The sequence below is a fragment of the Barbatula barbatula genome (assembly GCF_947034865.1).
Source record: "Barbatula barbatula genome assembly, chromosome: 10".
NCBI classification, from domain to species: domain Eukaryota; kingdom Metazoa; phylum Chordata; class Actinopteri; order Cypriniformes; family Nemacheilidae; genus Barbatula; species Barbatula barbatula.
The window spans coordinates 17,857,204-17,883,747 of NC_136773.1; the positions used below are offsets into that span (position 1 = coordinate 17,857,204).

Sequence of the window (26,544 nt, forward strand, 5' to 3'; positions counted from 1 at the left end):
TTTCTTCTCATATCTTCTTATAGACTGGAGATACATAGCAGTTGAAAGATCAAGGCCACCACACTTACCGGGACGTGTTATCGGTTCGGTCCATCTCAAATGCGGAGTGGATGGGGGAAAACTATAACAGAGCATGTTCCCCGAAGAACCAACCTGAAGTTGTGAGAATGCAGCTATAATATTGTTCCAATTCCCCCATATACTCAACACATTACCCACCCAACAGTATTGTTAACTTTACTGCGGTTTGATTTAAAGTCATATGACGTGATTTCATGTTTTCCTTTCTTTGGTGTGTTACAAGTTGTTCATGCATAAACTGGACATGTAAAATATAAAAAAATAATGTCTCAAACCAAAAGAGATGTCATATTTAAAAGTGGAGGCTCAACCAAACCTGCCTAAAAGATCTAATTTAAACACGCTGGTCAAAATAAGTCATTATATTCAGTAACTATGTCCCCACTGGCTGCAACAAATGCCTTGTTATATGTTTTATTCCATTTGTCGCGATGCAAGAGACACAGCGACAAAGGAAGCTCAAAAACATTACAGATCAATAAGGTTTTTAGAAATAAAACCTTATTGATCTGTTACTCTCTGCTGGTAAAGTCGCGCTGGCAAAGTTGATTAATCCGCTTGGTCAAATGCATTTTTTGGATCATATTCGGGCTTGAACTCACACGGTACCGGTGACATAAGCAGCTGTCGATATGCTTTGACGGCTGAAGTACCGAATATGGTAAGGGACTTTACATTTGAGGTATTCGGCTTGAGGTATTCGGCCAATCACAATGCACTGGGTTGCTGGCCAATCAGAGCACACAGCGCTTTTCACAACGAGGAGCTTTGTTAAAAATCGAGACGTTTCTGAAATGCGGGGCACCATAAATCACGAAAAACACACTGTATTACACCAAATACAAACAATAATGTTCGTTTTAGCCATCCAATATTACCCCTTTAAGAAGCACAATCTTGAGCTGCAACAGCATGAGATGGCAAACGTCTGAGTGGTGCAACTTTTGGAAAAAATTTTTTTTATTATATAATAAATATAATGTGCTGATATTATGGGTAGTTAAAGTATGACACAGTAACATTGTAACATTGTTAAACATGGAGAATTGGAAAGTATATACAGTTGCGTAAGAATATAAATTAATGAAGCCGTGTCGTTTTTAAATTATAATACCTGGCAGTTAGGAATCATACTCAGTCAAAGTGTCTGGTGGCTCACTTGTGGTCTCAATGCGTTACCCTGCAGCGCTTTTATTCATGTTTGTGATCCTTACGTTTCTGGGTCACCATTGCCATTTTTCTAAATACTGGTTCACATCCGGCAAGAGAAAAAATAAAAAAGCACTCCGTTCATTTATTTGATTCAATGCAAATACAACTCATGAAAGTGGATACATCGCATGCTTTAAACGTATAGTTCACCCAAAAATATTAATTCTGTCACCATTTACTCATCCTCAAGTTGTTCCAGACCTGTGTAAATTGGTTTGTTAGGTTGAACTGAAATAAGATATTTGAATGAATGCTTGTAATTTTCAGTTCTGGGACATCATTGGCTACAATTTAATTTGTTTCTACTATGGTAGTCAATGATGTCCTAGAAAATTACTAACATTCTTCCAAATATCTTCCTTTGTGTTCAGCAGAACAACGTAAAAAAGCCTCTTTAGAAGGAAAGCCTGCAACCTTTAGCCAAAACCCTAATAGCTAATGCTAACGCCGGTACACAGGAAAAAAGACAAGCTGAACTCACGGCATTATCATAGAATTTAATAGTAATATTGAACGATGGCTTTCATGTTTCAGCAGTTATGAGAAATTTCGAAAACTGCATTTATGCATATGAAGCTGATGCAATTTTATGAAAAAAGGACTTTTGTATATTTGTTCATGAATGAATATGTTTTTATAAATACATCTGAAACGTAAAGACTTGTGACTGTTGCGTTGATAATGACAATGCAACTATATGAATATTGTAAAATAAATAAATAAAAAGGTATTGTTTCTATAGCTTCCATATTTCAACAAATAAATTACACTTACAAATACGGTCATGTGGTCTGTTTTAAACGATATCAGCATAACCAACAAAATCACTTTTCTTGTTTAATATGTATTGATAACACAAACAAACAAATCCACGCGAAACTGTGCAACGTAAACTGTTGCCAACTGCTGTAAAACTGTGAACTCCGGCCACTGACTCCACTACCATAAATGATTGGCTGAGGGTGTCTCACGTCATCCATGTTGGCCATTACGCTTTCTCCTATGGTAAGTATCACAGGACTTTCCATCTTTCTATATAAGTATATCTCTGAAAGTAATTCTTGCAAGTTTGGAACAACTTAACGGTGAATAAATGATGACAGAATTTTCATTTTTGAAACTCTCTTTAATGCAAAATATAATCCCTTAAAATGAACCGTAGAATCACATTAAAATATACCATATGCGTACACTACAGATACTAGTGACAGCTGTTGTAGAGAAATGGTGCTATACTAAACACAATCACACCTTTTCCACTCAATCTACAGTAACATCTCTGATGTGAATTCTTTTTTGCATTACGATTGAACATCTTTTGAATTAATGGATTTCTATAGAAGCAATAGTATACTCGTCTTTGGTCTGGCTGATCAGTGCAGTTACAGGCTGAATTAAAAATTTTATATAACAATTGAAATGTGCTGATATACAGCCAGACATAATGCACTTTGTGATACTGCATCATTAACATAGTTTGCAAGGCCCGTATTCACAGTTCATATTCACACGTCTGAGGCCCATGTGATCAACGTTCTTAGGTGAATTTGTCAATGCATTGCAAGACGTGCCAATTTTAATGCGACTTCAATAAGGATCAACTAAAACTTTGGAAAACTGTAAGGGGCTTATGTCTAAATCATGTTTTTTTACATGTTATCATGTTTCTTTTCATGTTATGCTGCTGAAGGCTTATAGCTCATCATAGAAGCTGTTTGTTGTGATGAAGGATGTGATTCACATTTTTATGAATGTTGTTATCTGTCGTTGTCTACAAGCTTACTTTTCCACCCGTACGCTTGAAAATCTGCTTGCACTCACAGTCTAAACAGCTGCGGTCTAAATGCTCTATCCACAAACACAAATGTGTTTCTCTTTCTTAAATGAGCTGACCTGAAATAAAGAAAGCTGAATTAAATGTTCCTAACACTCATTTGACAAAAAAGCATCAGAAGGCCATTTAAACCACTGCCAGGTTTGCTTGAAAAGGTCCCTCAAATCATCGTATACAAGAAAATCACCACAGCATAACATCATGCTCACTTTAATTCCTCTTCTCTAACAATGCCTCTATTTCTCAAATCTGTCATTCCTCTAACCCTAACACCTGCTTGATCTGGACTCTGATGTTTTCAACTCCCTTCATAGGTAACAGATGACAAGCCGGGAGTTGATAGACCTGATCTCCAGGTTTGACCTTCTAAGAGGCTGCGCAATTCCGTCTGTCTCCGTTTGAATCCCTCCTGCAGCCTCGCTCTCACTCTGCACTAAGTGATGGAGATGCGTCTTCATTGAAAATGACGTCTTAAAGAGCTAGAAAAAGGTTACGGTGGTTGACTTCATGACACGGGTACATTATTTATATCCAGCTTCCCTGCAGTGCCTTGGTCGCCTAATTGGCAAAATGAGGGATTTTTATACATCCAGGGGGCCGGCAACATTCCGTAAACACACACACACAAACACAAGCGATACTGTGGGTATAAACTGTCCATTTTTGCCTGCCACAGAGCATGCAATGATGGTTAATGTACAAAACAGCAATAAATATATATGAAAAGTCTATAAATGAATCAAAGTATATATACCAACAACTGCTACAGTCTACAGTCTGATTCTGGGATCCAACTAAGATCACCTGAAAGTTATAAATAAGGGTTTATGCATTGCATTTCATTACCTGCTTTTGGTTCAGTAGTTATGAGCTTGCTTACCTGCCCCAGCAGACCATCTTGCTTTTATTAAAGATGAAAACCTCTCTAGGGAGGAATCGGCTCTAAAGCCATCATGTGCCTCTGAAGGAGTGAGAACAGAAGGCCAAGACCATGCCACTCTGAACGGATTATCCCTCAACACCTTTCAATCTATTCCAAACCCCTATATCTCTGCTATGCACAACGTTCTCTGAAGGACTTAAATAAATAAGATTTAATCAATCAGAGGGAATGTATGCCACGCATACATAATCTCGGTTTAAATGTTCAATGCCTATAAAAAGTATTCCTTGGACTTAATGATATTTCATATTATAATATGATATGACACAGTATATTGTTTTATTATAGTGAACCAGAAAACACAATCATAATTTGGATTCACACATAAATCATTACATTTGCTGTATAAAAACACCTGTGTCTGGAGAGATTCTTAGACCTTGGTAAAGTAACCAAAATGTGTAATGCAGAGGTTAAATACAAGGTAGGCTGTGTTTAGGTAAAATGCTCATTTTTGTTTATTACTTTGAACTACTAAAAATATTTCTCCCAAATTTCTAACAAAAGTATTGATTTATTTGCAGAAAATGAAAATTGGAGAAACAGTTAACTGACAAATATACAGAAACAGCAGATCGTATACTTTTATATACCTGTATAATAGTTTTTTTTTCTGCAAAGAAAACAAGTTCATATTCCCTTTTAATAACTTTTTTCATGTCTCTTTTCTTTCTGTCAGTCTTTCACATTTGCTGTTGGATGACTTTATGAATGGAATAGAATGGATGGACACTAGACACTAGAATGGAATGGCCCACAGAACATCAAGAAATCGTGATCTGAAATGAAAATTAGCTGTGGTCTCTTAATTGTTTCTGTGGCTGTATATATTATCTATCTGTAAATCTACCTTGGACAGCCCATCCTCAAAAAACGGAAGGAAAGAGATTAATGGGGGACTAACACCTCCACTTTCAACTTCACTGGCTGAGATGTGATAAACTGTGTGTGTGACAATGGTTGCCTGGCTGCTTCACTCCCATATGAGCTACTGTATATGGGAGAGTGGCAAAGAGACAGTGGCACTGTTAAAAAGTGTCCCATGACAACTCAGTTCCAGTTTGCCAGAGGCATGTGGAAGACTCAATGCACCTAAAAGATGGTTATGTCATCTTATATGACAAAAACTGAGCTCTATGGCCTTCAGACTAAATCTCCTGTCCCAAATGCAAATTTGCAAAAAAGCTGTCCAGTGACTGCATCAAAACCCAGAAAACTTGATGATGCTTTAGAACAATTATACAAAGTACTTTCTTGCATCAAATTAATATCACTAGATCTCTTCTAGCACGTATTAACTCTTTACTGACTCAACATAACCAACAACTATCTTGTGTTTACCAGGTCACAAATATGGGCAACCACCCCTAATGCCCGTAATTGGAGAAGACAGAGCACAGATGCAGGGAACGTTCCGAATTAAAGTTGGCAAGCCTCGCTACAAGCCAGAATGAGCACCAACATCTGTCTCCACTGCTCAGCAACCGGCTGATCTAAGAAGTCAATTATAAAATGTTAGCACCCCTGTAATGATAAATCGCACTCCATTAGGAATAATCCTTGCACAATACAATCGCTCAAAGTGTGTGTGCATATTTGTTCTGGGATTGATATGGGGACAGAGTGACAGAGAGAGGGAGAGAGCATTTCTAGCAGCAATTTCTAATGCTCTTGATGGACTTTTGTAAATCAAAACATTGAGGCTACATGTTTACCCACAGATCCTTCTTGCGTTTCTCATCATGTTCCTTAAAAAAGGTGGTTTGATCTGTGCAGCCCACAAAAGAACACATATTTAGATTGTATTAAATTGACAGCCCCTTGACATAAGAACTGATTCACAGAGGACAAGATATCACAGCTCAGCCCGCCCAAAATATACCGACTTTAAAAAGAAAGCGCCCAGCAAAGACAGACAAGACTATGCTGTTCAAAGATTGGATTTCTTATTTGATATATCTACAAAGGAGCATGCATACACAAACACACACACACACACACACACACACTCAATTGCTTCCTCACATTCTCACACACACACACAGCGTCCATGATCAGGTTGCAAGTGGTGTGAGAAAATGAGAAGAGCTGTCAGTCAAACAGAGAAATGATGCAGTATCTGTCAAGCCTGCATATACTCAGAAATTGATTGCCAAAACTTTCACAGGGAAAAACTATAGCACACCATTGCAGAGTGTCTCATCTCAAGAGATCCAAAAGGACGCTTGTACAGAGTACTGTGATCAGAAATTTGTTGTCAAAGTGTATTGACTCAAAGGATTAAATAAATGTAAGTTGTTACAAGTATCATACCATCCAACTTTTTTTACCAGACATGATAGAACCGCAGTATTTTGAAATGAACCAAAGAAATAATGAATAAAAAGTATCTTGTATTGATTTTGTCTTAAATATCGACTAAATAAAGAAATGATACATGTTGGTGGTCTGAAGGTGCCACAATAAGTGTGCAAAAAGCATCCCAAGCATTCTGCATGGGTCAATGGAGAGAAAGGTAAGATTGCTACCCGCAAAGAACTGCGTAAGTAAACTGAATTTACGGTTTAAGTTTTGGAAATTATAGTGTACCTACGTGTAGGTATCGGAACAATATATTAAGTCTGGGTAATAAAGGGGTAACAACCAGATATACAACCTGGAATGAACTGCGTAGGTAAACCTCAATTTATGGAGTAAGTTTTGATAATTATAGTGTACCTGCATGTAAGTATAAGGGAACAATATTTTAAGTTCAGGTAAGAAAGTGGTAAATAAATATACACACAACTGAAAAACAACACACAATGTACCACATAATTGAGCAGAATTTTAAGCGTAACTAATTGTAAAATGGCCCTCTACAGTACATATATGTAGGTAAATGGGAACAATATGCAAAGTTTAGGGAAGTGGAAATTAAAATATATTTATACTTTAAGAATTTTAAAATGGTTAAAGTGGTAAATATACTAATATTGCGTGCATTAGCATGCATTCCCTATCTGGGCTGCCTGTCAGCAAATTTAACAGAATTTTGACTTTAGGATACATTTTTATTTGATTACTTACAATATCTCAAACGTTTCCAACTACTTGTAAATCATGAGAAAAATCACCATTCTAAACAGTGACGCAGGGCTGTGCAGTCGCCTGTCAATGGCATCATATCCACGTTACCCTTTGTTATTGCCTTGACTGATGCAGAAACCGCATGACAAGTGTCGTGGACAAATGGCGAAGTAGTGTCTAGCGTCTGGCAAGCCACTAGCTTGTTTCAAGCAGTCACTTATTTATGGACCACAATTATACGCAACATTTATAAAACTTTATTACTTTACCTTGTCCACTAACATGATTACTCGTTCCCGTCTGATTGATGACCATCAGCGGTGGAGTTGAAGACATCAGGTCCCATCATTGCACGCACATTCATTCTCATCAAGCTACAACATTGTTGTTGTTGTTGTTGTTTTGATCGTGCCCCCTATAGCGGCAGTTTTTACAAACTGTAGCTTTAAGATTCCCGGAATGAAAAAGTTTAAGAACCACAGATAAATGCTTCAGATAATATATAGCTATTAGGGGTGGGAATCATTTGCACTCAGAGCCAGACTAGTGTTGGTACTTTGACTTCTACTCTTAGAACTGTCACATTTTGTATTTTAATACGACTAAAACTGCAGAGAAAGACCCTCCTAAAAATGTTTTTTGTTTATCTTGCAGTTTAGTCCTACGGGGCTGAATGTATTTGTTTTTTTTCTCTTTCTCTACTGCTCCTGTATGCTCTGCTTGTTTTGCGCGTGAGGTGGGCACTCTGTTAAAGGTTCGGGTGCTGCACCGCTCTTGAAGTTGATTCCTGCCTTATTTGATGTTATACTAAACCTTTAACTACATAGAACAAGGGGGTAAAAATGTCTCACTTCATTTTATGGCCCGCAGATGTTATACTTAGGGCTGAAATGGTTAGTAGTATTGTTAGTAATATCTATCACGTGTGCTGTAATACTTAAAGTACCCATAGTTAAAAATGCCCCTAGTAGCTAATTTATGGGTGCATTCTTATTTCAAAAAATGTACACAGTGTATGTTCGTGCTAAACTTTCTCCCAATCAAAAGATTGTTGTCAAGAACAGTAGGTCATTCATACCACGTAAATTTGGAAGAGTTACCCCTTAGTTTTAAAATACCTACAGTGTAAATGTTTTTTTACCTATTACTCCTTTATTCTTCAAAGTTTGCATTTTGAACCCCTTTACCTACACATGTGTGGTCAAGATTACATATTACATAATTATTAGAATTAATTTTGCTGTAAATTCTGTTTAATTATGCGGTACATTGCGGGTCGTAATCTAAAACGTTACCAAGAAAAAAAAATCTAAAGCGTCTTGTGCCCAAGGCCCTATTTCTTAATCTGCCTATGCTTTTCTCCGAATGACACAGCCTCCATCTTCAGGGCCACAGACAATAGAGCAATCAATAGAGCTGACATTGAAATGTAAACAAACAGATTGAAGGTAAAGGATGCCATGGCAACAGGCATTACTGAGGATCTAACTTGAAGGACAGTTCTAAGAAAATGACTTTATTAGTCAATCCAACACTTTCATTTGCATGTTTTGTCCACTAAAACCTACACCACTTCAATGCATCTCTCGCATTTCATACTTTCAGATGATCAAGCATAGCATCTTCAGATCTGATCAAATCACACAATTTAAAAGGATTCCTCTTCGTCATTTCAGAAAACATCATACTATCTGACCCCGGGAAAGGAAAGCTAGAAGTCTGTGTGGTGGCTCAGTGTAAGTGTGTAAGGTTGGGTCTACTCTGGGGGTCTCTCTGCACTCGAGATGTGGAGATATGGAACAAGGCATTAATTGAGCTGTCTGCAGAGGGAAATAGCATAAGGAAGAGCTCATTAAAAATGATTATTAAAGAAACAAGCAGAGCAGCAGTGCTCAAGCATGGCCAAAGCAGGGAGGCAAAGAGAGGGAAAACAGCTTGTGCCGTTCTGCCTTTAGGATGTAACTAACACTAAATACAGAGCAAAAGTCACAGACTAAACAAGGGGATTCGAAATACATGCACACTAAAGTCAAATTAACTGCGAGATGGTATGTATTAGGCAAACCTTCTGTGACAGAAAATGAATCTAAATTGTAAGTAAGTTTAAAAACAGACGCAAAAGCTTTAAAGTATGGATGTACTTCTCAGCTACTACTGAAGCTACTTTGCCGCGGGAGGTGGCCCGTCAAAAGTTTTTGCATATCGGACCTGACTTGCTACGCCATTGCATGCAATAAAAATTTATTGTGACTTGGAAACGTAAACATTTCAATTTAAGCAACTGCTTAATCTTAATTAGACTGTGGTGCTCTGTCCCCTGCTGGTACCAAAAAGACACCGGACTCGTGTGCATACAATTGACTGCATCAAAATCAAATCAGCAAGCTGAAGCTGAAAGGTCTCCATGCGCAAAGACACAAATCAAACAAAAGAAATGCAGAAAAGGGCAATTCGGTTGGCGAATGATAAACCTTTTCACACCACCCTGAAACCACAGTGAAAGGAGACATGATTGCATCCATGTCAGAGAGATGGTAACAGTGATGACAGTGAAGGCAGATCTGCTGTTGAGAGTCCAGCTTCCTGCCAGACTCACATCTGCACTCCTCTATCTCTGACATGACACTGTAGGACTCCTTTATCAGATCATACAGTTAAAGTATTGAAAATAATTACATAAATGTAATCTTTGGGTGAACTATCCCTTTAATAAGAGGCACACCACACTACTAGTTATTTACTTTTACAAAATAAAATTATATGCAGGATATATTTTTCTCCCACTACACAAGGAAAAATTCTGGGCTGAATGAACAAATCTTTTCATCACTTCTAAGGGGAGTAACAATACTATTTGACATTTTGCATCATAATGATCGGTGTTGACAAAATGAAAAATGAATAAAATGAGAGTGACTTCAATATTGTTGTTAGCTATTGTGAAGACGAAAAGACAATCAAGTAAACTTTGGATTTGACATTTACTATTTGCAATAATATGACAACACTGTAGGACTGTAGGGCATTTGTTCGCCATATTTAAGATATGGTTGAATATGCTGACTAACTACAAAGCAAAATGTCCCAAAAATGGTGGAACCATGGAAAAACATAACAATTGCCAAACTGACTACACAAGGCAAATATACTGCTCAAGCTTCATTTGTTCACTCTTTAAGACAATTACTCTACTTTTTTAACTACTTTACTAACGCCCTCTCAGCTAATGAGCCATTCCAATATAAACACACTGCGATGTAGAAATGAAACAAAATTATTTAGGAAAAATCCCCCTACTGAAACGTCTCTCCCAGTCACACTGACGCATGCACAAACACAAGCTGTTGTTACTGAGCACAATGTGCCTCATAATGGCCGGAGCCAAGAACTGAGGTGGGCTGAAAAGAAAAGGTAAAGCAAAGATGACATGTGGTGCGATGATACAAAGAAGAATGCCACGTATAGATGTCAACCCCTCCTTCTATTGCCCTCTCCGTCTTTCAGATCTCCATCCCCCTGCCTCCCAGTGGAAAAGGTTACTAAATGTCACTAGAGAAGTTATCATCATCTTCAATGGCTGCAGGGACCAAGGTGGGTGAGAGATGGAATGGATAGTAGTGGAACGTGTGAGAATACTGTAGTCACCGCAACCAGGAACCGAACAGATGCTGGAACTCCCTGTACTCACAGGCAAAGGGGCGGGGAAAATCTGTTATCTGAGGGTCAGGAAGGCCACAGCTGTAGAACAGCACATCCAGAGCCCTGGGATGGAACATGATCACTCCACACCCAAGCCACTCCCAGTAGCACATCAAAAGTATAAACAGAGTAAACCAACTGAATCTGTAACTGTAAGAATGACAGGAAGCTAACGGTTTTGTAAACTTTCAACTGTAGTTCCTGCTAAAAAGAAATTGTAAAAAGGATTGGAAGCCAGATTCCCAACACAGCTCCGACATGTGTTATTATTTGTAATTAGTAGTGGTTTTCTTTCTTTCTATCAATATGATTGTCATTACTAGAAGCAATTTCCCTTTTACAATGAGACAAAACCAAACAAACATCCAGTTTCATAGCAAACATAGTGCCACAAAGCTATTGAGATTCGAGCTTTGGAGAATATTTTTTTATAAACCAATTTAACAACATTGGTTGAATGCAGTGCATTGCGTTATACTTCAGTTAAAGCAATACATACAGAATTAAATTAACTTCAGATGACTGCGTCAGAACGTAACCCTCAGAAACAACAATAAACATTGTGTTCAAGCCCTGCACTCCTCTCATCCGTACCTCTGTGCTGCATTCTGCAGTGTAATTAGGACTAATCCAGAATACTTAGGCAGTCATACAATTATTCTCTTCTCCACATAAATTTCTCTCTCTCTATGGCCTTGCATCCATATTTGATGACTTGTAGATTTGCAGCCCTTTATAGTAATGACAAACTTGAGCCTGGTGACAGTTTAAGGGCTGCTAAAGAGCTCTTAGAAGACTCGTCGGGTAATAAATGTAATATTCCACTGCTTTGTGTTTTTGCACCAGTCAAAACCAACTCGTTCCTCCCAATTACCAAACCACTCAGCCAATTCTTGCTCTCTGAAACCACACACCTCCTACCTTTGTCTCCCCATCTCACTTACACAAACGTCTATACGTAGATGAAATGAAAACACTATGTATCGGACCAAATTACAATTTATTTTCAGAAATGCTGCTTGTTTGATTGTAACTCAATCTTGTTTCTGAAGTGTGGTAGGCAGCACATTTTTACGTTCTAAACACATCTAATATGATGAACGATATAATTGCATTTTTTGTTTGTAAACAGAAAACACATTAACCTGCTAAAGTGAGTACAACAGGCCTCGGATAAACACAGTGTAGCTAAATGAAGCGCACATAAACTAATTATGAGCATGATTAAAACCTCTCTCTCTCACTCACTTTCAGTTTAAGCACAGCAGCGTTTTTTGTGGGATAGGGATTAATTTGCAGAATGATATCATTCGCAGAGATAATTTGTGACGCTAACATTCAATTGCTCCCCATTAATGTAACAGGCCTTCTCGCCCACGAGTTATAGCGTACCAAAATAAAACACAGCGAGACACCGAACGACTAAACATCAGTCTTAAGAACAATTTTTTAAAATTGAAAAGGATTTTTTTTATCCAAACACTTAATGCAACATCAATACAACAAGGATGTGTTTTCTAAATGTAATGACCCAAGCACATTTTCTATGCAGGTCTCAAGCCGATCATTTGACTGACAGTGGAGAGCAGCGTGTGATAACATATTGTGTGGCCTTTTAAGTTGAAACAATGTGCTGAAACATTGATTCCCCAGATTTTAAATATTTAAACTGTTTGGTGTTCAGTCCTTTGGCAAAATCGTCAATATCCCTGCAGTTAACAGGGTTATTTCCCCATGGAAAAATAAGGCTCATTCAGAAAGAATACATCTCAAATCACTGCAAAACTTTAACCACATCATTTATGAAATGCAACCAAAATTGGAAAATGTTTTATGATTCAAAATCCTTCATGTCTAATTAGAAAATGTGCAGAAAGAATTTGCCAGTCAATTTTAAATAAACTTTTGAGGCTTTTGTTTAAACCCTCAAACTAACAGTATACAGAAAAAAACAAATTTTCAGTGTTCAAATTTTAATCCTTCAGTATTTTTATTTATTTAAGCTTGTTAGATAACCTGGTTTACCAACAGCAATTATCTATCAAAAATGTTAAAACAACACTTCTTCAAACAAATAACAATACAATTAGATTAGGAGAAAAACATGCCACAGAGATGAGCCATTTGCTGCTGCAGCTGTTGATGACGTGGTGTAATTATGAGTGTTGGCGTGACGTGGGCGCGTAACCCCGCTTAAGCAGATAAAATGATGTCAACATCTCTGTCACTCATTTCTAAAGCGCAAATCAAATTCAGCAGGCGGTTCATTTAATTTCAGAGCCGTTATAATTACTCCACTCCCGCTCGAGCATCACAGTTAAAATAAACATCAGTTAAACTAAACATTCGTAATATGGTTCCTCATATGGCAATTAAAATTAAATCTGCGATGTCTCCCTGCTTTCCCCTTTAACTGCCGCTCTTTCACCTCTTTTCACCTTAGCGTAAACAAAATTACGTTGAATAGTCATATAATTCCTGTCACTGGGCAAAGTTTTTAGGGCCTACAATGTGAAATTGGCAACACAAAACTTTTTATCTTGTACTTGTAAAATGCATTTAGTGTAAACTGTCAAGACAAAGACAGTTTTAGTCATCGTGACATTCTGTTGTGAGCTATACTGATTCAGTTGATCCTAGATTGTAATTTAATACAATTATGATATAGGTCTACAAGCCGATGTTTTGGTTCTGAACAGCTTAATTGCAGTGGTTACCTGCACAGCTGACTCTATGCGCGATCGCTTCCGCGTTTTGTCTTAGCCAGCTCAGTTACATCCGGCGCATGTTGCGTCCATATGGAATAATTACGTTTTTGACTCGGCCGCTTAAGAATGCACCTAGGAATATTATATTAGTCAAATTATCCAAACATATAGACAACCAAAAAATCTATAAGTTTCATACATCCACAACTATAAAAAAACAAGAAAACTTTTGCACTTACTTGAGGCTTGATCACAGCAAAATTGCTCAGCTTTAGTGCTGGTTCGCTGAAATGTGAACGTTTTATGTAGTTAACATATCCACTTGGTGTTAAATGACCGCAGCACTGTGAGAGCGGAAGTGGCTTAGTTGGCTGAGATTTAGCGGACGTACATCATCAGCCAGCGTTCATGTAGTCTATCTATAGCGTCAGAGTCAGGTGAAATTTTGTTTTCTCTATAGAGAAATATTTTTTGTCGGCCAATAACTTTTCAAGACAAACCTACAATGCTCTCCAACACTGTTTAGTAATACACGCTTCAGAAGAATGCACATCGCGTGCGTTTACGTTGACAACTACTGTGAATGTTTTAAGCCGAGAGATGCTGAGAAAATGAAGGGGAGAAAAATACTTCCGGAGTCGACATCACATTACGTTTTGCGTCGTTGTATGGGCTACAAAAAAATTGCTGCAACTTACTTTCTCAAAGCTCGAGCTCCATTTTCCCTCCGGGAGTAAGTAAACACCTTCCACTCTATCAATCTTAAAATAGCGCGCTTCCAGGAGAGACACCATATGGCTTTTTTTCGTGGTTACATGTCGCCCTGTAGCCGTAGCGCCCGAAGGCCGAGGTCTCCGGTAATGCAGTACGAGCGTGCAGATGGATGACGTGCCTCACTCCAGTCAGCGCACCGGGCTCGTGCCCGTGCCCAAAAGAAGCACCATGGCGTGTCACAGGGCGAACATCTCTCGCGAGTCGCGACCTTTGGGCTACGTAACACTATACTGTTGTACGCTCTCATGCTGGCATAAATCTGGATGATTGCCTTCATATCCTGTCTGTTGACTTTTATGGTCGATTTAACAGTGTGATCACGAGATCATAAAACATCGTACTAGGAAGCTGTCATGCTTTTCCAATGAATAACTCATGCAAGCTTAAAAGAACTGTGTAGAAACTGTTGTGAACACCAAAACAAACAACTGTAAAATATTCAATAATAACTAGACAAGATTTGCTCGAGTAAAAATAGCGTATTTTCCCTCGGCTCTTCCAATATGCCTCTCAACTCATCGTTCTGCTCCGACAAATGATACGTGTGCAGACACTAATGAGTGGTTTTAAACAGGCCCATACTGTCTGCACACAGACCAGCAGAGACATGGGGCTCTTAAGGTGCCGTGTTAACATTTCACAGCTCAACACTTGTCTGTTCACCCTCTACATCTTCTCACAGTGAGCACTGAAGCAGCAAGTTTCCTTGAGGGGCACCTCACATACAGCAGTATTTCGCATTGTGAAGAGATAGCAGCGTAATGTGCTGAGGTGCGCTTTGCCTGACAGAACGCTGAGCTCCTGTGTTGACTTTTGAAGAAGACAAGAAAGCATTTGGGTTGAAGGACAGCAGATGAGTTATATAACTATCCACCTCATAACTCTTATGCATGAATCATTCAAATGAATACAGAGTTAGATACACTGCCCCTCAAATAGTCAGCCATCGAATTCCTTACATACGTAGTGAAATGCAAGATGCAAAAGGCAAAAAAATTATAAAACATAAGAGTTGAAAAGATGTATGCAACATGATTTTTGTGTAAACAGCGGGGTTTGCTTATTATGCAAGCCTTAATTTCCCCCCAGGAGCTCATTAGAATCTTGAGTGCAGCTGAGAGAGGCCCCAATCACCCGGTAGAGAGACACAGGAAGAGAGAAAGAGAGAGAGGCCAGTCAAGCAAACCTACATCACGAGAGAGAAAAAAACAATGAGACACGCCAACAGTGTGTCATTGTTTCTCTGTGGAACACACACAAACTTACCGAATTGTCATTTTAGTCAGATGAAGTATGGCTTTCTAACCCTGTAGGCCACTTAAATCTCAAAGCACAGAATCAGATTAAGAAAAGTACCATTTAATATTTATTGAATCAAAGAAAAAAACCATAGGTAATGTAACTCAGTAAAAGGGAGGATTTTATCTGCTTAATATTCACATATATTTTACAATCAATGTTAATAAAACTTTATAGTACTTCATAGTATTTCTGATATAGTTTAATCTTAGCCACATTTCTGACCGAAACAAAAACAAGAAGCATTGGTAGTTGGACAGCAGCCTGATAATCCACACACAATCACTAAGTATTAACACTGAAATACAGAAATACAGAGAGTTGACCAAATTCAGCATGAAGTATATCATAATCATATAGAAACTTTTAATGTATTTATATATGTATATATCCAGTATGCAGTCTTTTTGTCGGGATCCAGAGATCCATCAGCCATGACACAGCACAGACGCCCTCTCAGAGGAAGGAAAGGGTGAGCGAGAGGAGCAGTAGAGCAGGCCAGAGAAGGGCGACTAGATCTAGGTACTGACAAGAATGAGAATGATATCTGAGACTCACAGTATGCAAATATGGAGAGAATATACTGAGATGATCAGTGTGAAATGGAGATCTGGGCTGCTGAAGGACGATCCTCAGAGCAGATGAACAATTTCGATGGGGGATTGCGATGTGATGAACGGGAGGGGAAGAGCCACCATTTTCTGTGTGATTTCTTTCCGGATCGTTTCAATTATCGTTTATAATAAGGATAATAAAAAAGTTTTGGCTGTCCAGAGCTGTAGTCAAGCAGCAGAGCGAAGTGAGTGCGACTGAGAGCCTCCACAAAATTTTCTCTTTCTATATTTTTTCTTTACATTCTCGCTAGCATCCTATCTCTCATCCACCCTCATATCCCTTCTATCTCCCACAAGCCGGCGAGCTAAAGAGCAATAGTCCCTCCTTGTCGTGCCCCTCCTCTACAGGGGGAAGACCAGGAAGCCAGAGAATGTGGAGAACTTCCAGCCGCCCATCAGGTTGCCCTTCTCCAGCTTGAGGTAGGCGCGGTCACCTTTCTCCATTTGAATCAGGACGCCGTTACTGGCTGCTTCGCGCGTGACGTCCTGATCCCCAGCAAAGGCGGAGATCACTGGCCAGCCATTGTGCATCAGGCTCACCTGTCACATGGAAGAAAGCATTTGGATTAGAGAGAGGATTCCCACACAAACACGGATATAGACACACATACACACACACATTGTACTTTTTGTCCCGCAAGTGTGATCTTGCTTTAAGGAGCTGAATTATACAAAATAATTCAGCTATGAAGAAACCCCCAGTTGAGCTAAGCAGCCATAACAATCAGGTACTGCTTGGATAAATAAAACAACGTGTAGGCTACATAAAATCCCAAAGGGACACAGGTTGACTGTATTGTTATTATTATAAACAAGGGCCTATTTTGATTTTCTTACTTGCAACACCAGATGTAATGTACATACTCTTGTCCCTTTATTTTGCTTCCTCACAAGCCTCTTGACAATAGAGCAGACAGTTCCCCATAACATCCTAAAACTTGATCAAAGCATTTATATGCCTTTGCCAGGGGAAATGAAAATGGCACATTGGTACTGTATATTTGTGTTTGTCTATGCCAGCCATTTTCAGACAAAGAATGAAGAAGGGCAAAAAGAGATATGAAACTTGAAAGAACTTGTGGTTATTGGAAAGATGCCTTGAATATGATGTGTAGCGATTGATACAAAAAACATGCTTTAGATTTTAATATGCAAATATAAATGCATAAACTTTGAGAAAAAGACACTGGTCTAAAAAAGTTTTTCACTATGTACCTTCAGTCATGAAGGATCGCCAGAAGGATAACCAACACTATATCATCACACAGACAAACACACCACAGGAAGTAATTTGGGTGACTTTTAAATGAATGCAATTAAATGTCCATTTCTAAAAACATATTCTTTAACTTAACAAGTACACGTGGAGCAGAATACCATTGCATGATTGAGACATCACTCTATATGCTAAATATCACAAATACTGAAGTCCCTGAAAATTGGGCAACGACAATGTAAATGTTTCATTACTGACTCAACACACAATTTAATGCTCCATTTAGCGGAAACCAACAGATAGCTTCCTGTCCAAATGACGCAGTGAAATGACGGAGGACGCCCCCTTATTTGCTCTCTCTCAGTTTCTTTAGTCCGCCGCCTTGTCTGTCTCAGGCATGCGTAATTGTTGACGTTACCCATCATTTTTATTTACATGCGTGGCCCTTTGTCAATTAGGTCATTATTTTAGGTCAGACATTTTGTTTCTTAAATTACCCTCTGTCACATCTATAGTGTTCAAATAATTGTTTTTCTCAAAATATGAAAAAGTATACGTCTGCGATCAATATTGAATATAGAATCATGCCACACTCCACAGCAATATGTCTTCACAAAATCATGTTTGTGAGTTTTATAATAAAACCTTGAAATGAAAAAAATGACCTATATAATTCTAACTATAGAATGTGAATATTAGATTCTGAGACTATCAAACACCTGAACCAGGGCTTAAAAAGAAATGCTTTTCCCCAATCAGATACCATGTGTTGTCAGGACATTTCCTTGAAGTATACCCCATGATAGAAGATTGACTGTGGGAATATTAACAGATGTTAAACTCTAGAGAATGATAATAAAAATAGATAAGAGCTATATTTAGACCAGTGCATGCAATTCTAATTTAGTGGAATTAGATTAAATTCATACAAAAAAATGTATGGGCCACTTGACTGTTCACACACCATTCAAATAATTGCATATGTGTGTTTTATGTTCTAACTCTGCGTGGTAAAAGAGAGGCCTGCTCCTCCCTTTCAGAACAACATGTGGATGTGTACTTTAACAGATAACCGGAGCATATGACAAATTTCACACAGTTCTTTTCGACCAATTGTAAGATGTTGAGCATATTTTTAGCCCTTCCTTAAAAGATGTTCCTAAAGAGAGAAATCAAAGTGTATAATACATTATTAAGATGTTATAGAGATCTGCATTTTATGTTTGTGCAGGATTGCTAAAAAACATCTTTATTAGAACAATTGTTTTGGTAATCATTGATAAAACAATGTTCTGTTGACTGGCCTTTTAAACTAAATAAACACCGCAAATATATTCCATAAACTCTCCTTTCACTCTCACTACCATTCCAGCGTCTCTGTTTGTGTGAATGCACATACCTGTATGTATCTGATCTAATATATAATGTACAAATGTACAATATAAATATGTAAAAAGTACAAGTATAATTCATGGAAGCATGGTTAAAAAAGAAGAAATTACAGAAAAGAAACAGCCACTCCAATGCAATGCATTCATGTGTTTTCTTTGTATTGACACCTTTTATTTGTGTTATTATTTTGTTTAAATTAACGTTGCTGGATTAGGGCACTTTGGTGTTGATTTATGTCGCTGGAATTGTCTCATTTAATGGTTGTACAGTTGTGTGTGTGTTTCGCTGTTGACAGTTTATTGTCTTCAATTAGTCAATGTTTGCACTTCAGTGATGAATTGGGAAATTTGTGATTTGAGTACTTTCTAATTCAGTCTCCGATCAGAGCGGAATAACGGAATGTAATTGTGAATCCTCGGGGAGATTAAGCATCCTATTTATTCTAGGATTTGGTTACTAAAAGACAGCCTTCCTCTTTATGAGCGTTTTAAAGCCATCCTCGAAAGCTTTCGACAAGGAAATAAACATAATTTTGCAATAATTTAACAGTTCCTAAAACGATACGTTTATTAATTGTTTTATATTCATTCCAATCTATTCCAAACCACGTTTGAGCCTTAGAGAGCAAAGTGTTTTATCATTTGATCGTTCACGCGCGTTCTCTGTCCATGGTCCTGAACACGCACCAGACACTTGACAACACAACTTTGGGCTGATTATTATATTTCGTGCTAATTGGGTAAATAAAATACGTCCCTCCTCTCTAGACAGCCAATGTTTCCACAGGCTGTACCAAAACCAAGAAAATGTGTTGGCTATGCGCCTGATTTGCTGTGCGAATTAATAACGCGCTCTCGCGAACGTTTACGCATGCACTGCTGAATGTCTAACAGAGGAACATAAAGACAGTGGGACAGGCGAGCAATATGTAATGACAAAAAAATCACTTACCTGGATGGTTTGACGGTTATACACTTTCACTACGTGGAAATTAAAACTGTATATCCCTTTTCGCGGCGCGAGGAAATTGCTCATTTTCTCATCGAAACGTTCACCGACGTTCACTAGTACCTGAGGGAAGGTTGAGTCATTAAAAAAGTGGATCAGACAAGCATAATGCACTATTTTGCTCTTCACTAATGCTTTTGGCTATTCGGTTAACCTGCAGGAACTGAAAAAACTGCTGGTAGAACAGTAATATATCTTAATCATATACACAACAGCGGACGGAGGATAGTTTTACGACACGAACAAAATCTGAGCTATTAGATATAATTGAAAGCTATTAGCCTGTAATTGACCTTTACGACGTGGATATGGAGAGAAATGTGACATATCCCAATAGTCTACACATATCAGTTAACGATGCAATATTTTTTCATTTTTGTGATCTAATGTAGTTTTTCTTCTAGTGGTAATTCATTTAGACAATGGAAAAAATGATCAATGCCAAAATACATTTTTAATTATTAAAAGTAACACAACATAAGAAACTGTGCCTGAATATATCCAAAGTGCGTGTTTACCTGATCAAAGTAGATCACCATTGTTCGATTGCTCATCTCAGACGGTTCGTGGTTCGTGTTCCTCACCACGGAAAAAGCCACTTTGGCGCTCCCCGAACGCACCGATATCCCAAGAGCCGTCCCAGTCGGGTCCGAGGTCGGATTTGAGTCGCACACCACCAGGCATTTCCCCTCTAGTACAATGGGTTCTGTCTCATTCTGTGCGTATACATGGCACACTAACCACACTGCGCCTAGAACCAACGTTAACATAATGCCAACTTCAGTCTGCACCTAACTGCGGTCTTCTCACAAAGATGCAAACCGTTTTCCGCTCAAATCCCCTGCCGTGCAAGGGATACCGGAACCGCTCCAAACCTCTCCTCACTGTAAAATGAAGTCCTTTCCAACTGTTCAAGTCAAGACTACAAACTGTTTTTCCCCTCACCGACTCTGTAATGTCTTTGATATTTTACCGGCACTTCCAGTGTTCTCCTCTCAGTCCGTAGTGGAACAGCCGATTGAAAGCGGATCAAGGCCCTTTCCGATTCCGCGCGCAGTAGAACACATAGCGCGTGGGGTCCGTCTGCTCGCGCGCTCAATTATTGATATGTGAGATATTAGAAGTGAAACACAAAAGCTCGTGAGCGCAATCCTCCCGCCCTCCTCGTCCTCCCCTCCGGACCCCCAATCAGCGCAGGAGACCGTCTTTACTTTTCCAATCCCTTTCCAAACCCAGTGCACGGACCGCCTCTTCTCGTGACATTGCTGATGGGGTCCCACCCCTCACAAGAGTATCTTACAGGTGGACCCGCCGACTACTAGCAGACAGAAGGGGATGACACCCCGATCCGCTGAAAATAGGGGCGCGTTTTGTCATCGTTCAACCGGACACAATTGGACGCAAATTATTCTTCCTCGCTGCGTTAAAACGTCATTCACGATTAATGGATTGTGAGCGCACGATAAGACAGACGAGGTCGTCTTCATAAATTCCTCGTGGAAGAAGTTAACAAAGTTGTTTTTACACAATATTGGACATCTTTCGCGGAGTCACGGGACGTTTTCCAAGAGCAGTACGCGCGTTTTGCGTGCGCCTTCTTCAGATGGATAAGTCAACTTTAAACAGAGAGGACAGTGGAGCTGGTCTAGTTAATTCAATCGATATCCTAATCAATATCATATACAGTTTCAGCCGACTGTAATACACTGACACTGAACTGAACTCCCTCGCACATGTTCTGTTTGGAAACCGATGACGCATTGTGAATACACAGAAGAAACGATTTCCCTTGGCTGTTCATGCCAAAAAAACTTAAGAAGCATATGCCGTCGCTCAAAATATTTCGCCCAGAGTTTGAACACGTTTATAGGATGTGGCGTCTTAAATGCATCTTTGCCTACGGAGGGCCTTTTTCTGACAGCACTCATTCTGCGCCAGCGCAGTTCTTACATGACATTTAATAAATGAGATCACTGAGCAGGTTTTAGGAGGAAAAGAGACATGGCGAGCTAAACAAGAACAGAGGACGCGCTTGACATTTGAAAGAAACAGCAGCAGCGACAACAAAGCATGTACGTGAGTTGGGCTACAACGTTAATTAAAGGAACGGAAGTCAAACCGTGAAGAGGGTTAAGCGTTTAAACTAAGCGGTCGGGTTAAGTGTTTTGTGGGTAGTATCTTCAGACCTTAAGCTGGTAAACGGATGAAAAACCCCATAAAATTAGGCGAAAGACATTTTTGTGTAAAAATACAAATGTTTGGACACTTGCTCTTATGAAAAAGACACTAAACAGTATCTCACCGGTATATCTCCACAGGCACAGACAGCATGCAGGTCTGGAGTCAGTGAGTCACCCATTCACTTTATCAAAAGAAAAGTTCTGAAGAAAGATGATGAGCTGCAGAACCAGAGTTAGTGAGGTCAGCCGCCTACAAGACTACGAGGTGCTATTAAACACGCCTGATGCAAAGGCAAGAAAGGCATGGTCAGACATAGATTTCTGTGTTTAAAATGTAAATGCTGTTTTATCTGAATGTCTCTATATCTTTTTTTAACCTTTTCTTGTTTTATGTGTTGATGTTCATTACGTTTCACAAGTGCAAATAAACTAAACATTTTTAATAAAGTGTATTTAATTCAAAATCGTAAACAAACAATGGGACGTTATATTATGAAATTTCCTCTACTTATTTATCACCGGCAAAATAATTCACAATCATAATATCATCACAATAGCAATGGAATTTTAAATATCTTAAATACATAATCAAATCTCAATTTCTTTTTTATTTGGTTTGGCCTATTACAATTACTTTTTAACCATTGTGGCAAAATCTTAAATGGGTCCTGAGTTAGTTACGATATTATAAGATATTATCATAATCGATAATAATGGCTTTTGAGACAACCCTGACAAACAAAAATACATTTACAGTTTATGTAACTAAAATAATAAAAGTTGCACACTCAAGTCAAGTCAAATTTATATTTATAGAACCTTTTACAATTTGCATTGTATCCTATCAGCTACAAGAAGAAAATGAGAATAAAAGAGAACACATGGAACACACAAAGAATAAAGTTGGAACCTTAAATGTAATATGAAATGTAGAAAACGATGATGTAGAAAAGAGTCAAATACATGCAAATACTGTATACAGACAGATACACATTCTCAACATTTTGATGGCAAAGATTGTATAAGTACTGTATATATTATACCTATACTGTCTAATTGCATTTAGTTTCTTTAGGTAGCTTTAATTTGCTGCCATCCGCAGAATTCCCCTCACACACGCAGCATAAATGAACTTCATTTTGCATTGACCACCTCTGTTATGAACAATGAACAAACCCAGAACATCAGCTGACTGATCCACCCAGTAGAAACAACACAGTGAGACCAACAAAATGGCTGTAGATGGATGGATGGATGATCGATCAATAGATTAAAGATAGAGTGCATGATCAAGAATGAATGCCAGGTTAGTGAAGCATCAGGACACAGATGTTATCTTGTGACAGCTTCCCTTTGAGGAATGTCCTGTCACGCTTCACATCCCCCAGGTCCCGTTGCATCATGCTGTTGTCTAAAGTGCCTTCATCTCTTTGCATCATGAACCTACGAATGCATTAAATAAAGAAAAAGGTGTGTCAGTGATATGTAAAGCATGACTGTGTTTGCGCTGCTGCCAGCTGGCGCTCAATGCCTGGCTGCTAATGCAGGAAAACACCTCTAGTACATAACAACAAGACGCATACCTGTCTAAATAGTGAGATAAAGCAAATAAAGGTAAGTTTAGATCTCCCAGCAGAGTAACACTGCCCGATATGTAGTCATTAAAGAACAATTAGCATGCAAACACTTTGGTTCTCAAAAGGAGAAGTTAACAACCAAGGTAATTAGCACGCTAAAATATTTATCACCTTGCAAATGACATGTTTTCCCATGAAACCTCCATTACTCCAAGCATTTCATAGTTATTGTTTGTTTCAAATGAAGAAGCAAAAAGAAGGCTTCTCAATGAGGTGCCATGGCTCTGAAACTAAATATGGACTCAATTGACTGAAATCCTCAGAGCGAAAGACTTTTTGATTCGAAAAGAGGATTGGAAGGCATAACTGATATTGCAAAAGGCATAACTGGTATTGAGCATGTTTCTCTTTCGGAAATGAGAAATTGATACTAATCTTATTAAAATTTGAGGTTTGCACACTGTACGTTTCATAAACCTTGTTCCCTTTTCATTTGACACATTTCGAGGCGAAAGTAATGATTTACTTGATTAGGTGTGGAGTGCAACCATTTTTCGCTGAGAGTAATCCAATCAAGAATGTAAAGCGTTGTAAATGAAATTTACCAAATCACATTAGTCTGTTATTGGCGGCCTGTTGGTGGCTCATCAAAAATATAGTTTCTGTCCTGTAGGCGATTTGATAATATGATTTTAAAAGAGTTTGGCTCGGGTCCACTGCAGCAAAGGACAAAAGGGAAGGTGGAGGTGTCATTCGAATACATCTGTGTCACTCCCTTAAACAATTTATTCAGCAGAAGAGGGGTGTGTGTACAGATCCTACAATGGCATTAATGAAGAGACATAAACTCTGCACTGAGCATTGTGCTAATGTGACAAAAGGTTGAATTATTTAAACGGTGTGATTTCAGTCTAACCCAGACAAATTATGCGTCTTTATCAGAGTTTGCAAACATAAACGGCATAGTCAAGGTTCTATGCGGGAACGTGTAATGCTTTTTCCCATGAATGCATTCTCCGTTTAGACATTATCTTATCTAAACATAAAATATCCCTCTGATTTCTATGTTCCTTGCTGCTTTGCACGGGAGTTATGGTGCACTCAGCTGGCTGGGAAAGTAACCATTAAGGCCTTGCAGAGGAATAGAATAAATATTGCATGCAGCCATACAGGACACACTTGACTTTTAAAGAGACACAGACACAGGACATTTTGAGAGTTCCTGCAGGCAGAAAATGGGTAGTTGACAGACTAATATGCAAATTGGTTCGATGGTGTGACTGCAAAAACAACCATAAAGACAAATCTCTCTTATGCTATTTTATATGATACATATTAATATTAATAATAACAATGTAATATTAACTGTTTGTTTTCTAAATTTGCTGCCACACCGTAGTACACGTGTATGATGACCTACCCAAATGCAGATATTACTGAATCGCTATGAACATTTTTGAATGGCTGTGAAATATGTGACAAATTTAAAAAATAAACCTGCTTTGACTCATATGACATGCAGAATATACGCAAATTGAAGGCTATGTGAACTAGAACCAACTAGCTGCATGTTCTATTATTCAAAGCCGATATTCATCAAAAGAACATGGAAGGAAGAGAGGAGAGATTTAGATGAGGAGGGAGAGCCATTAGAATAATCATTTAAAGCAGCGGTGTGCGAGTCTGTGGTGTGCGATTCACTTTTATGGCTCGAGATGTCTCCCACCTGGCACACGAAACAATAACCTTCCATAACAATAAAGACCACCATCAACTGGGATGCTTTACACAAAGACGCGTCTGAACACGTGTACCCACGCACACCGAATCACCCTGCAGAGCCCGGCGAATCTGCTGCCCTGGCCTTTTTCAAACCGAGGTCTCGAGCCCCCCCCTCCGCCTTTAACATGTGTAATCATGGCTTTCATTTGGTTACAGGAGCGGAAGGGCTACCTAGAGATGGCTAGATTAAATCTTCCGTGTGTCAGAGGAGAAGAGAAAACAGCATTGCGCTGTCAAGGGAGGCTGGTGAAAAATAACCTGTCATCACTTTTGCTGATTTTGGCTGCTCCTTCGCTCCTCCATCGGTTTGGTTGTTCACTCACTTGCCTCTCTCAGGGTCTAATTCACGATGCGGAGCTTTCGAGGGACATGGTGAGAGACACAGGCGGTCTGTAATAAAGAGAGACAGCCTGATAGGAGGCAGATAGAGGTTGAAGGAGAAGAAAAAGAGAGAAGATACTTCTGAGATAATATGAGAGGATGAGACGGAGTTGGTTATGTTGGGTGATGGTTAAAAGGAAAATATAGCAGGTTAAAGAGCAGCCATGGAACATTGTGAGCATTTAGCTCTGCTGGGATGGTGTTGGCGGTATCGCAGATAGATACAAACAGGGGCATACTGTAGCAAGCAACAAATACAGGTTGTTGTCGGGAAATAGTCAGTATATTAGCTATGTAGGAGTTTAGGCTACCATGTGAGGAAAAGATCAACTGTAGGAGACAACTATACAAGTAGAGTATAAGATAAACTCAAGACTCATAGCACATTTCCTTTATGTGCAAAAAAGCTGTATTAATTACACTAGGTAAACAATGCCTAGGTAAACAATGCAGCCATTAGCTTTATACAGTTTTTACACAAATTTGGTAAAGCAGTCTGAAGGAATGGTATTAAAATCTTTGCCTCCTGGATTGGTTTTATGTGTGCCATTCACCTAAATTATATCAAATTCATTTAAAACAAGAAAATCCTTTGATTACAATCAATTATAAACCTGTCCAAAATTGATTTATGTTGCATGCATACCTCTAAAATTAAATAAACAAATACAAAACGTAGACAAAATGCTCAAAATAAATAACTTTGCTGAAGAAAATATATGCTGAATTGTCCCAATGTTAGATCACACATATCTATATTGTCTGTCATCACAGA

The 26,544-nt window shown here is 38.7% G+C and overlaps 1 protein-coding gene across 1 annotated transcript; it reads right to left on the reverse strand.

The window, feature by feature from the left end:
• Positions 1 to 15,666: 15,666 nt before the first annotated feature.
• Positions 15,667 to 21,088, reverse strand: cbln1 (cerebellin 1 precursor). Its single transcript, XM_079466600.1, has 3 exons — positions 20,368 to 21,088; positions 19,793 to 19,912; positions 15,667 to 16,773 (listed from the first exon to the last, which is right to left on the reverse strand). Exons 1-3 carry the CDS (start codon positions 20,617 to 20,619, stop codon positions 16,576 to 16,578), a joined length of 570 nt encoding a protein of 189 aa, XP_079322726.1. The 5' UTR covers positions 20,620 to 21,088; the 3' UTR covers positions 15,667 to 16,575.
• Between the last annotated feature and the right edge of the window lie 5,456 nt (positions 21,089 to 26,544).

What these genes read in the sequence shown, in the direction of transcription:
- cbln1 (XM_079466600.1), bottom strand. Translation starts at nt 20,619, where the DNA reads ATGTTAACGTTGGTTCTAGGCGCAGTGTGGTTAGTGTGCCATGTATAC. An exon ending in TGGTGATCTACTTTGATCAG is followed by an intron (nt 19,913 to 20,367) that starts GTAAACACGCAC and finishes ACCTTCCCTCAG; the next exon opens with GTACTAGTGAACGTCGGTGA. An exon ending in ATAACCGTCAAACCATCCAG is followed by an intron (nt 16,774 to 19,792) that starts GTAAGTGATTTT and finishes TCCATGTGACAG; the next exon opens with GTGAGCCTGATGCACAATGG.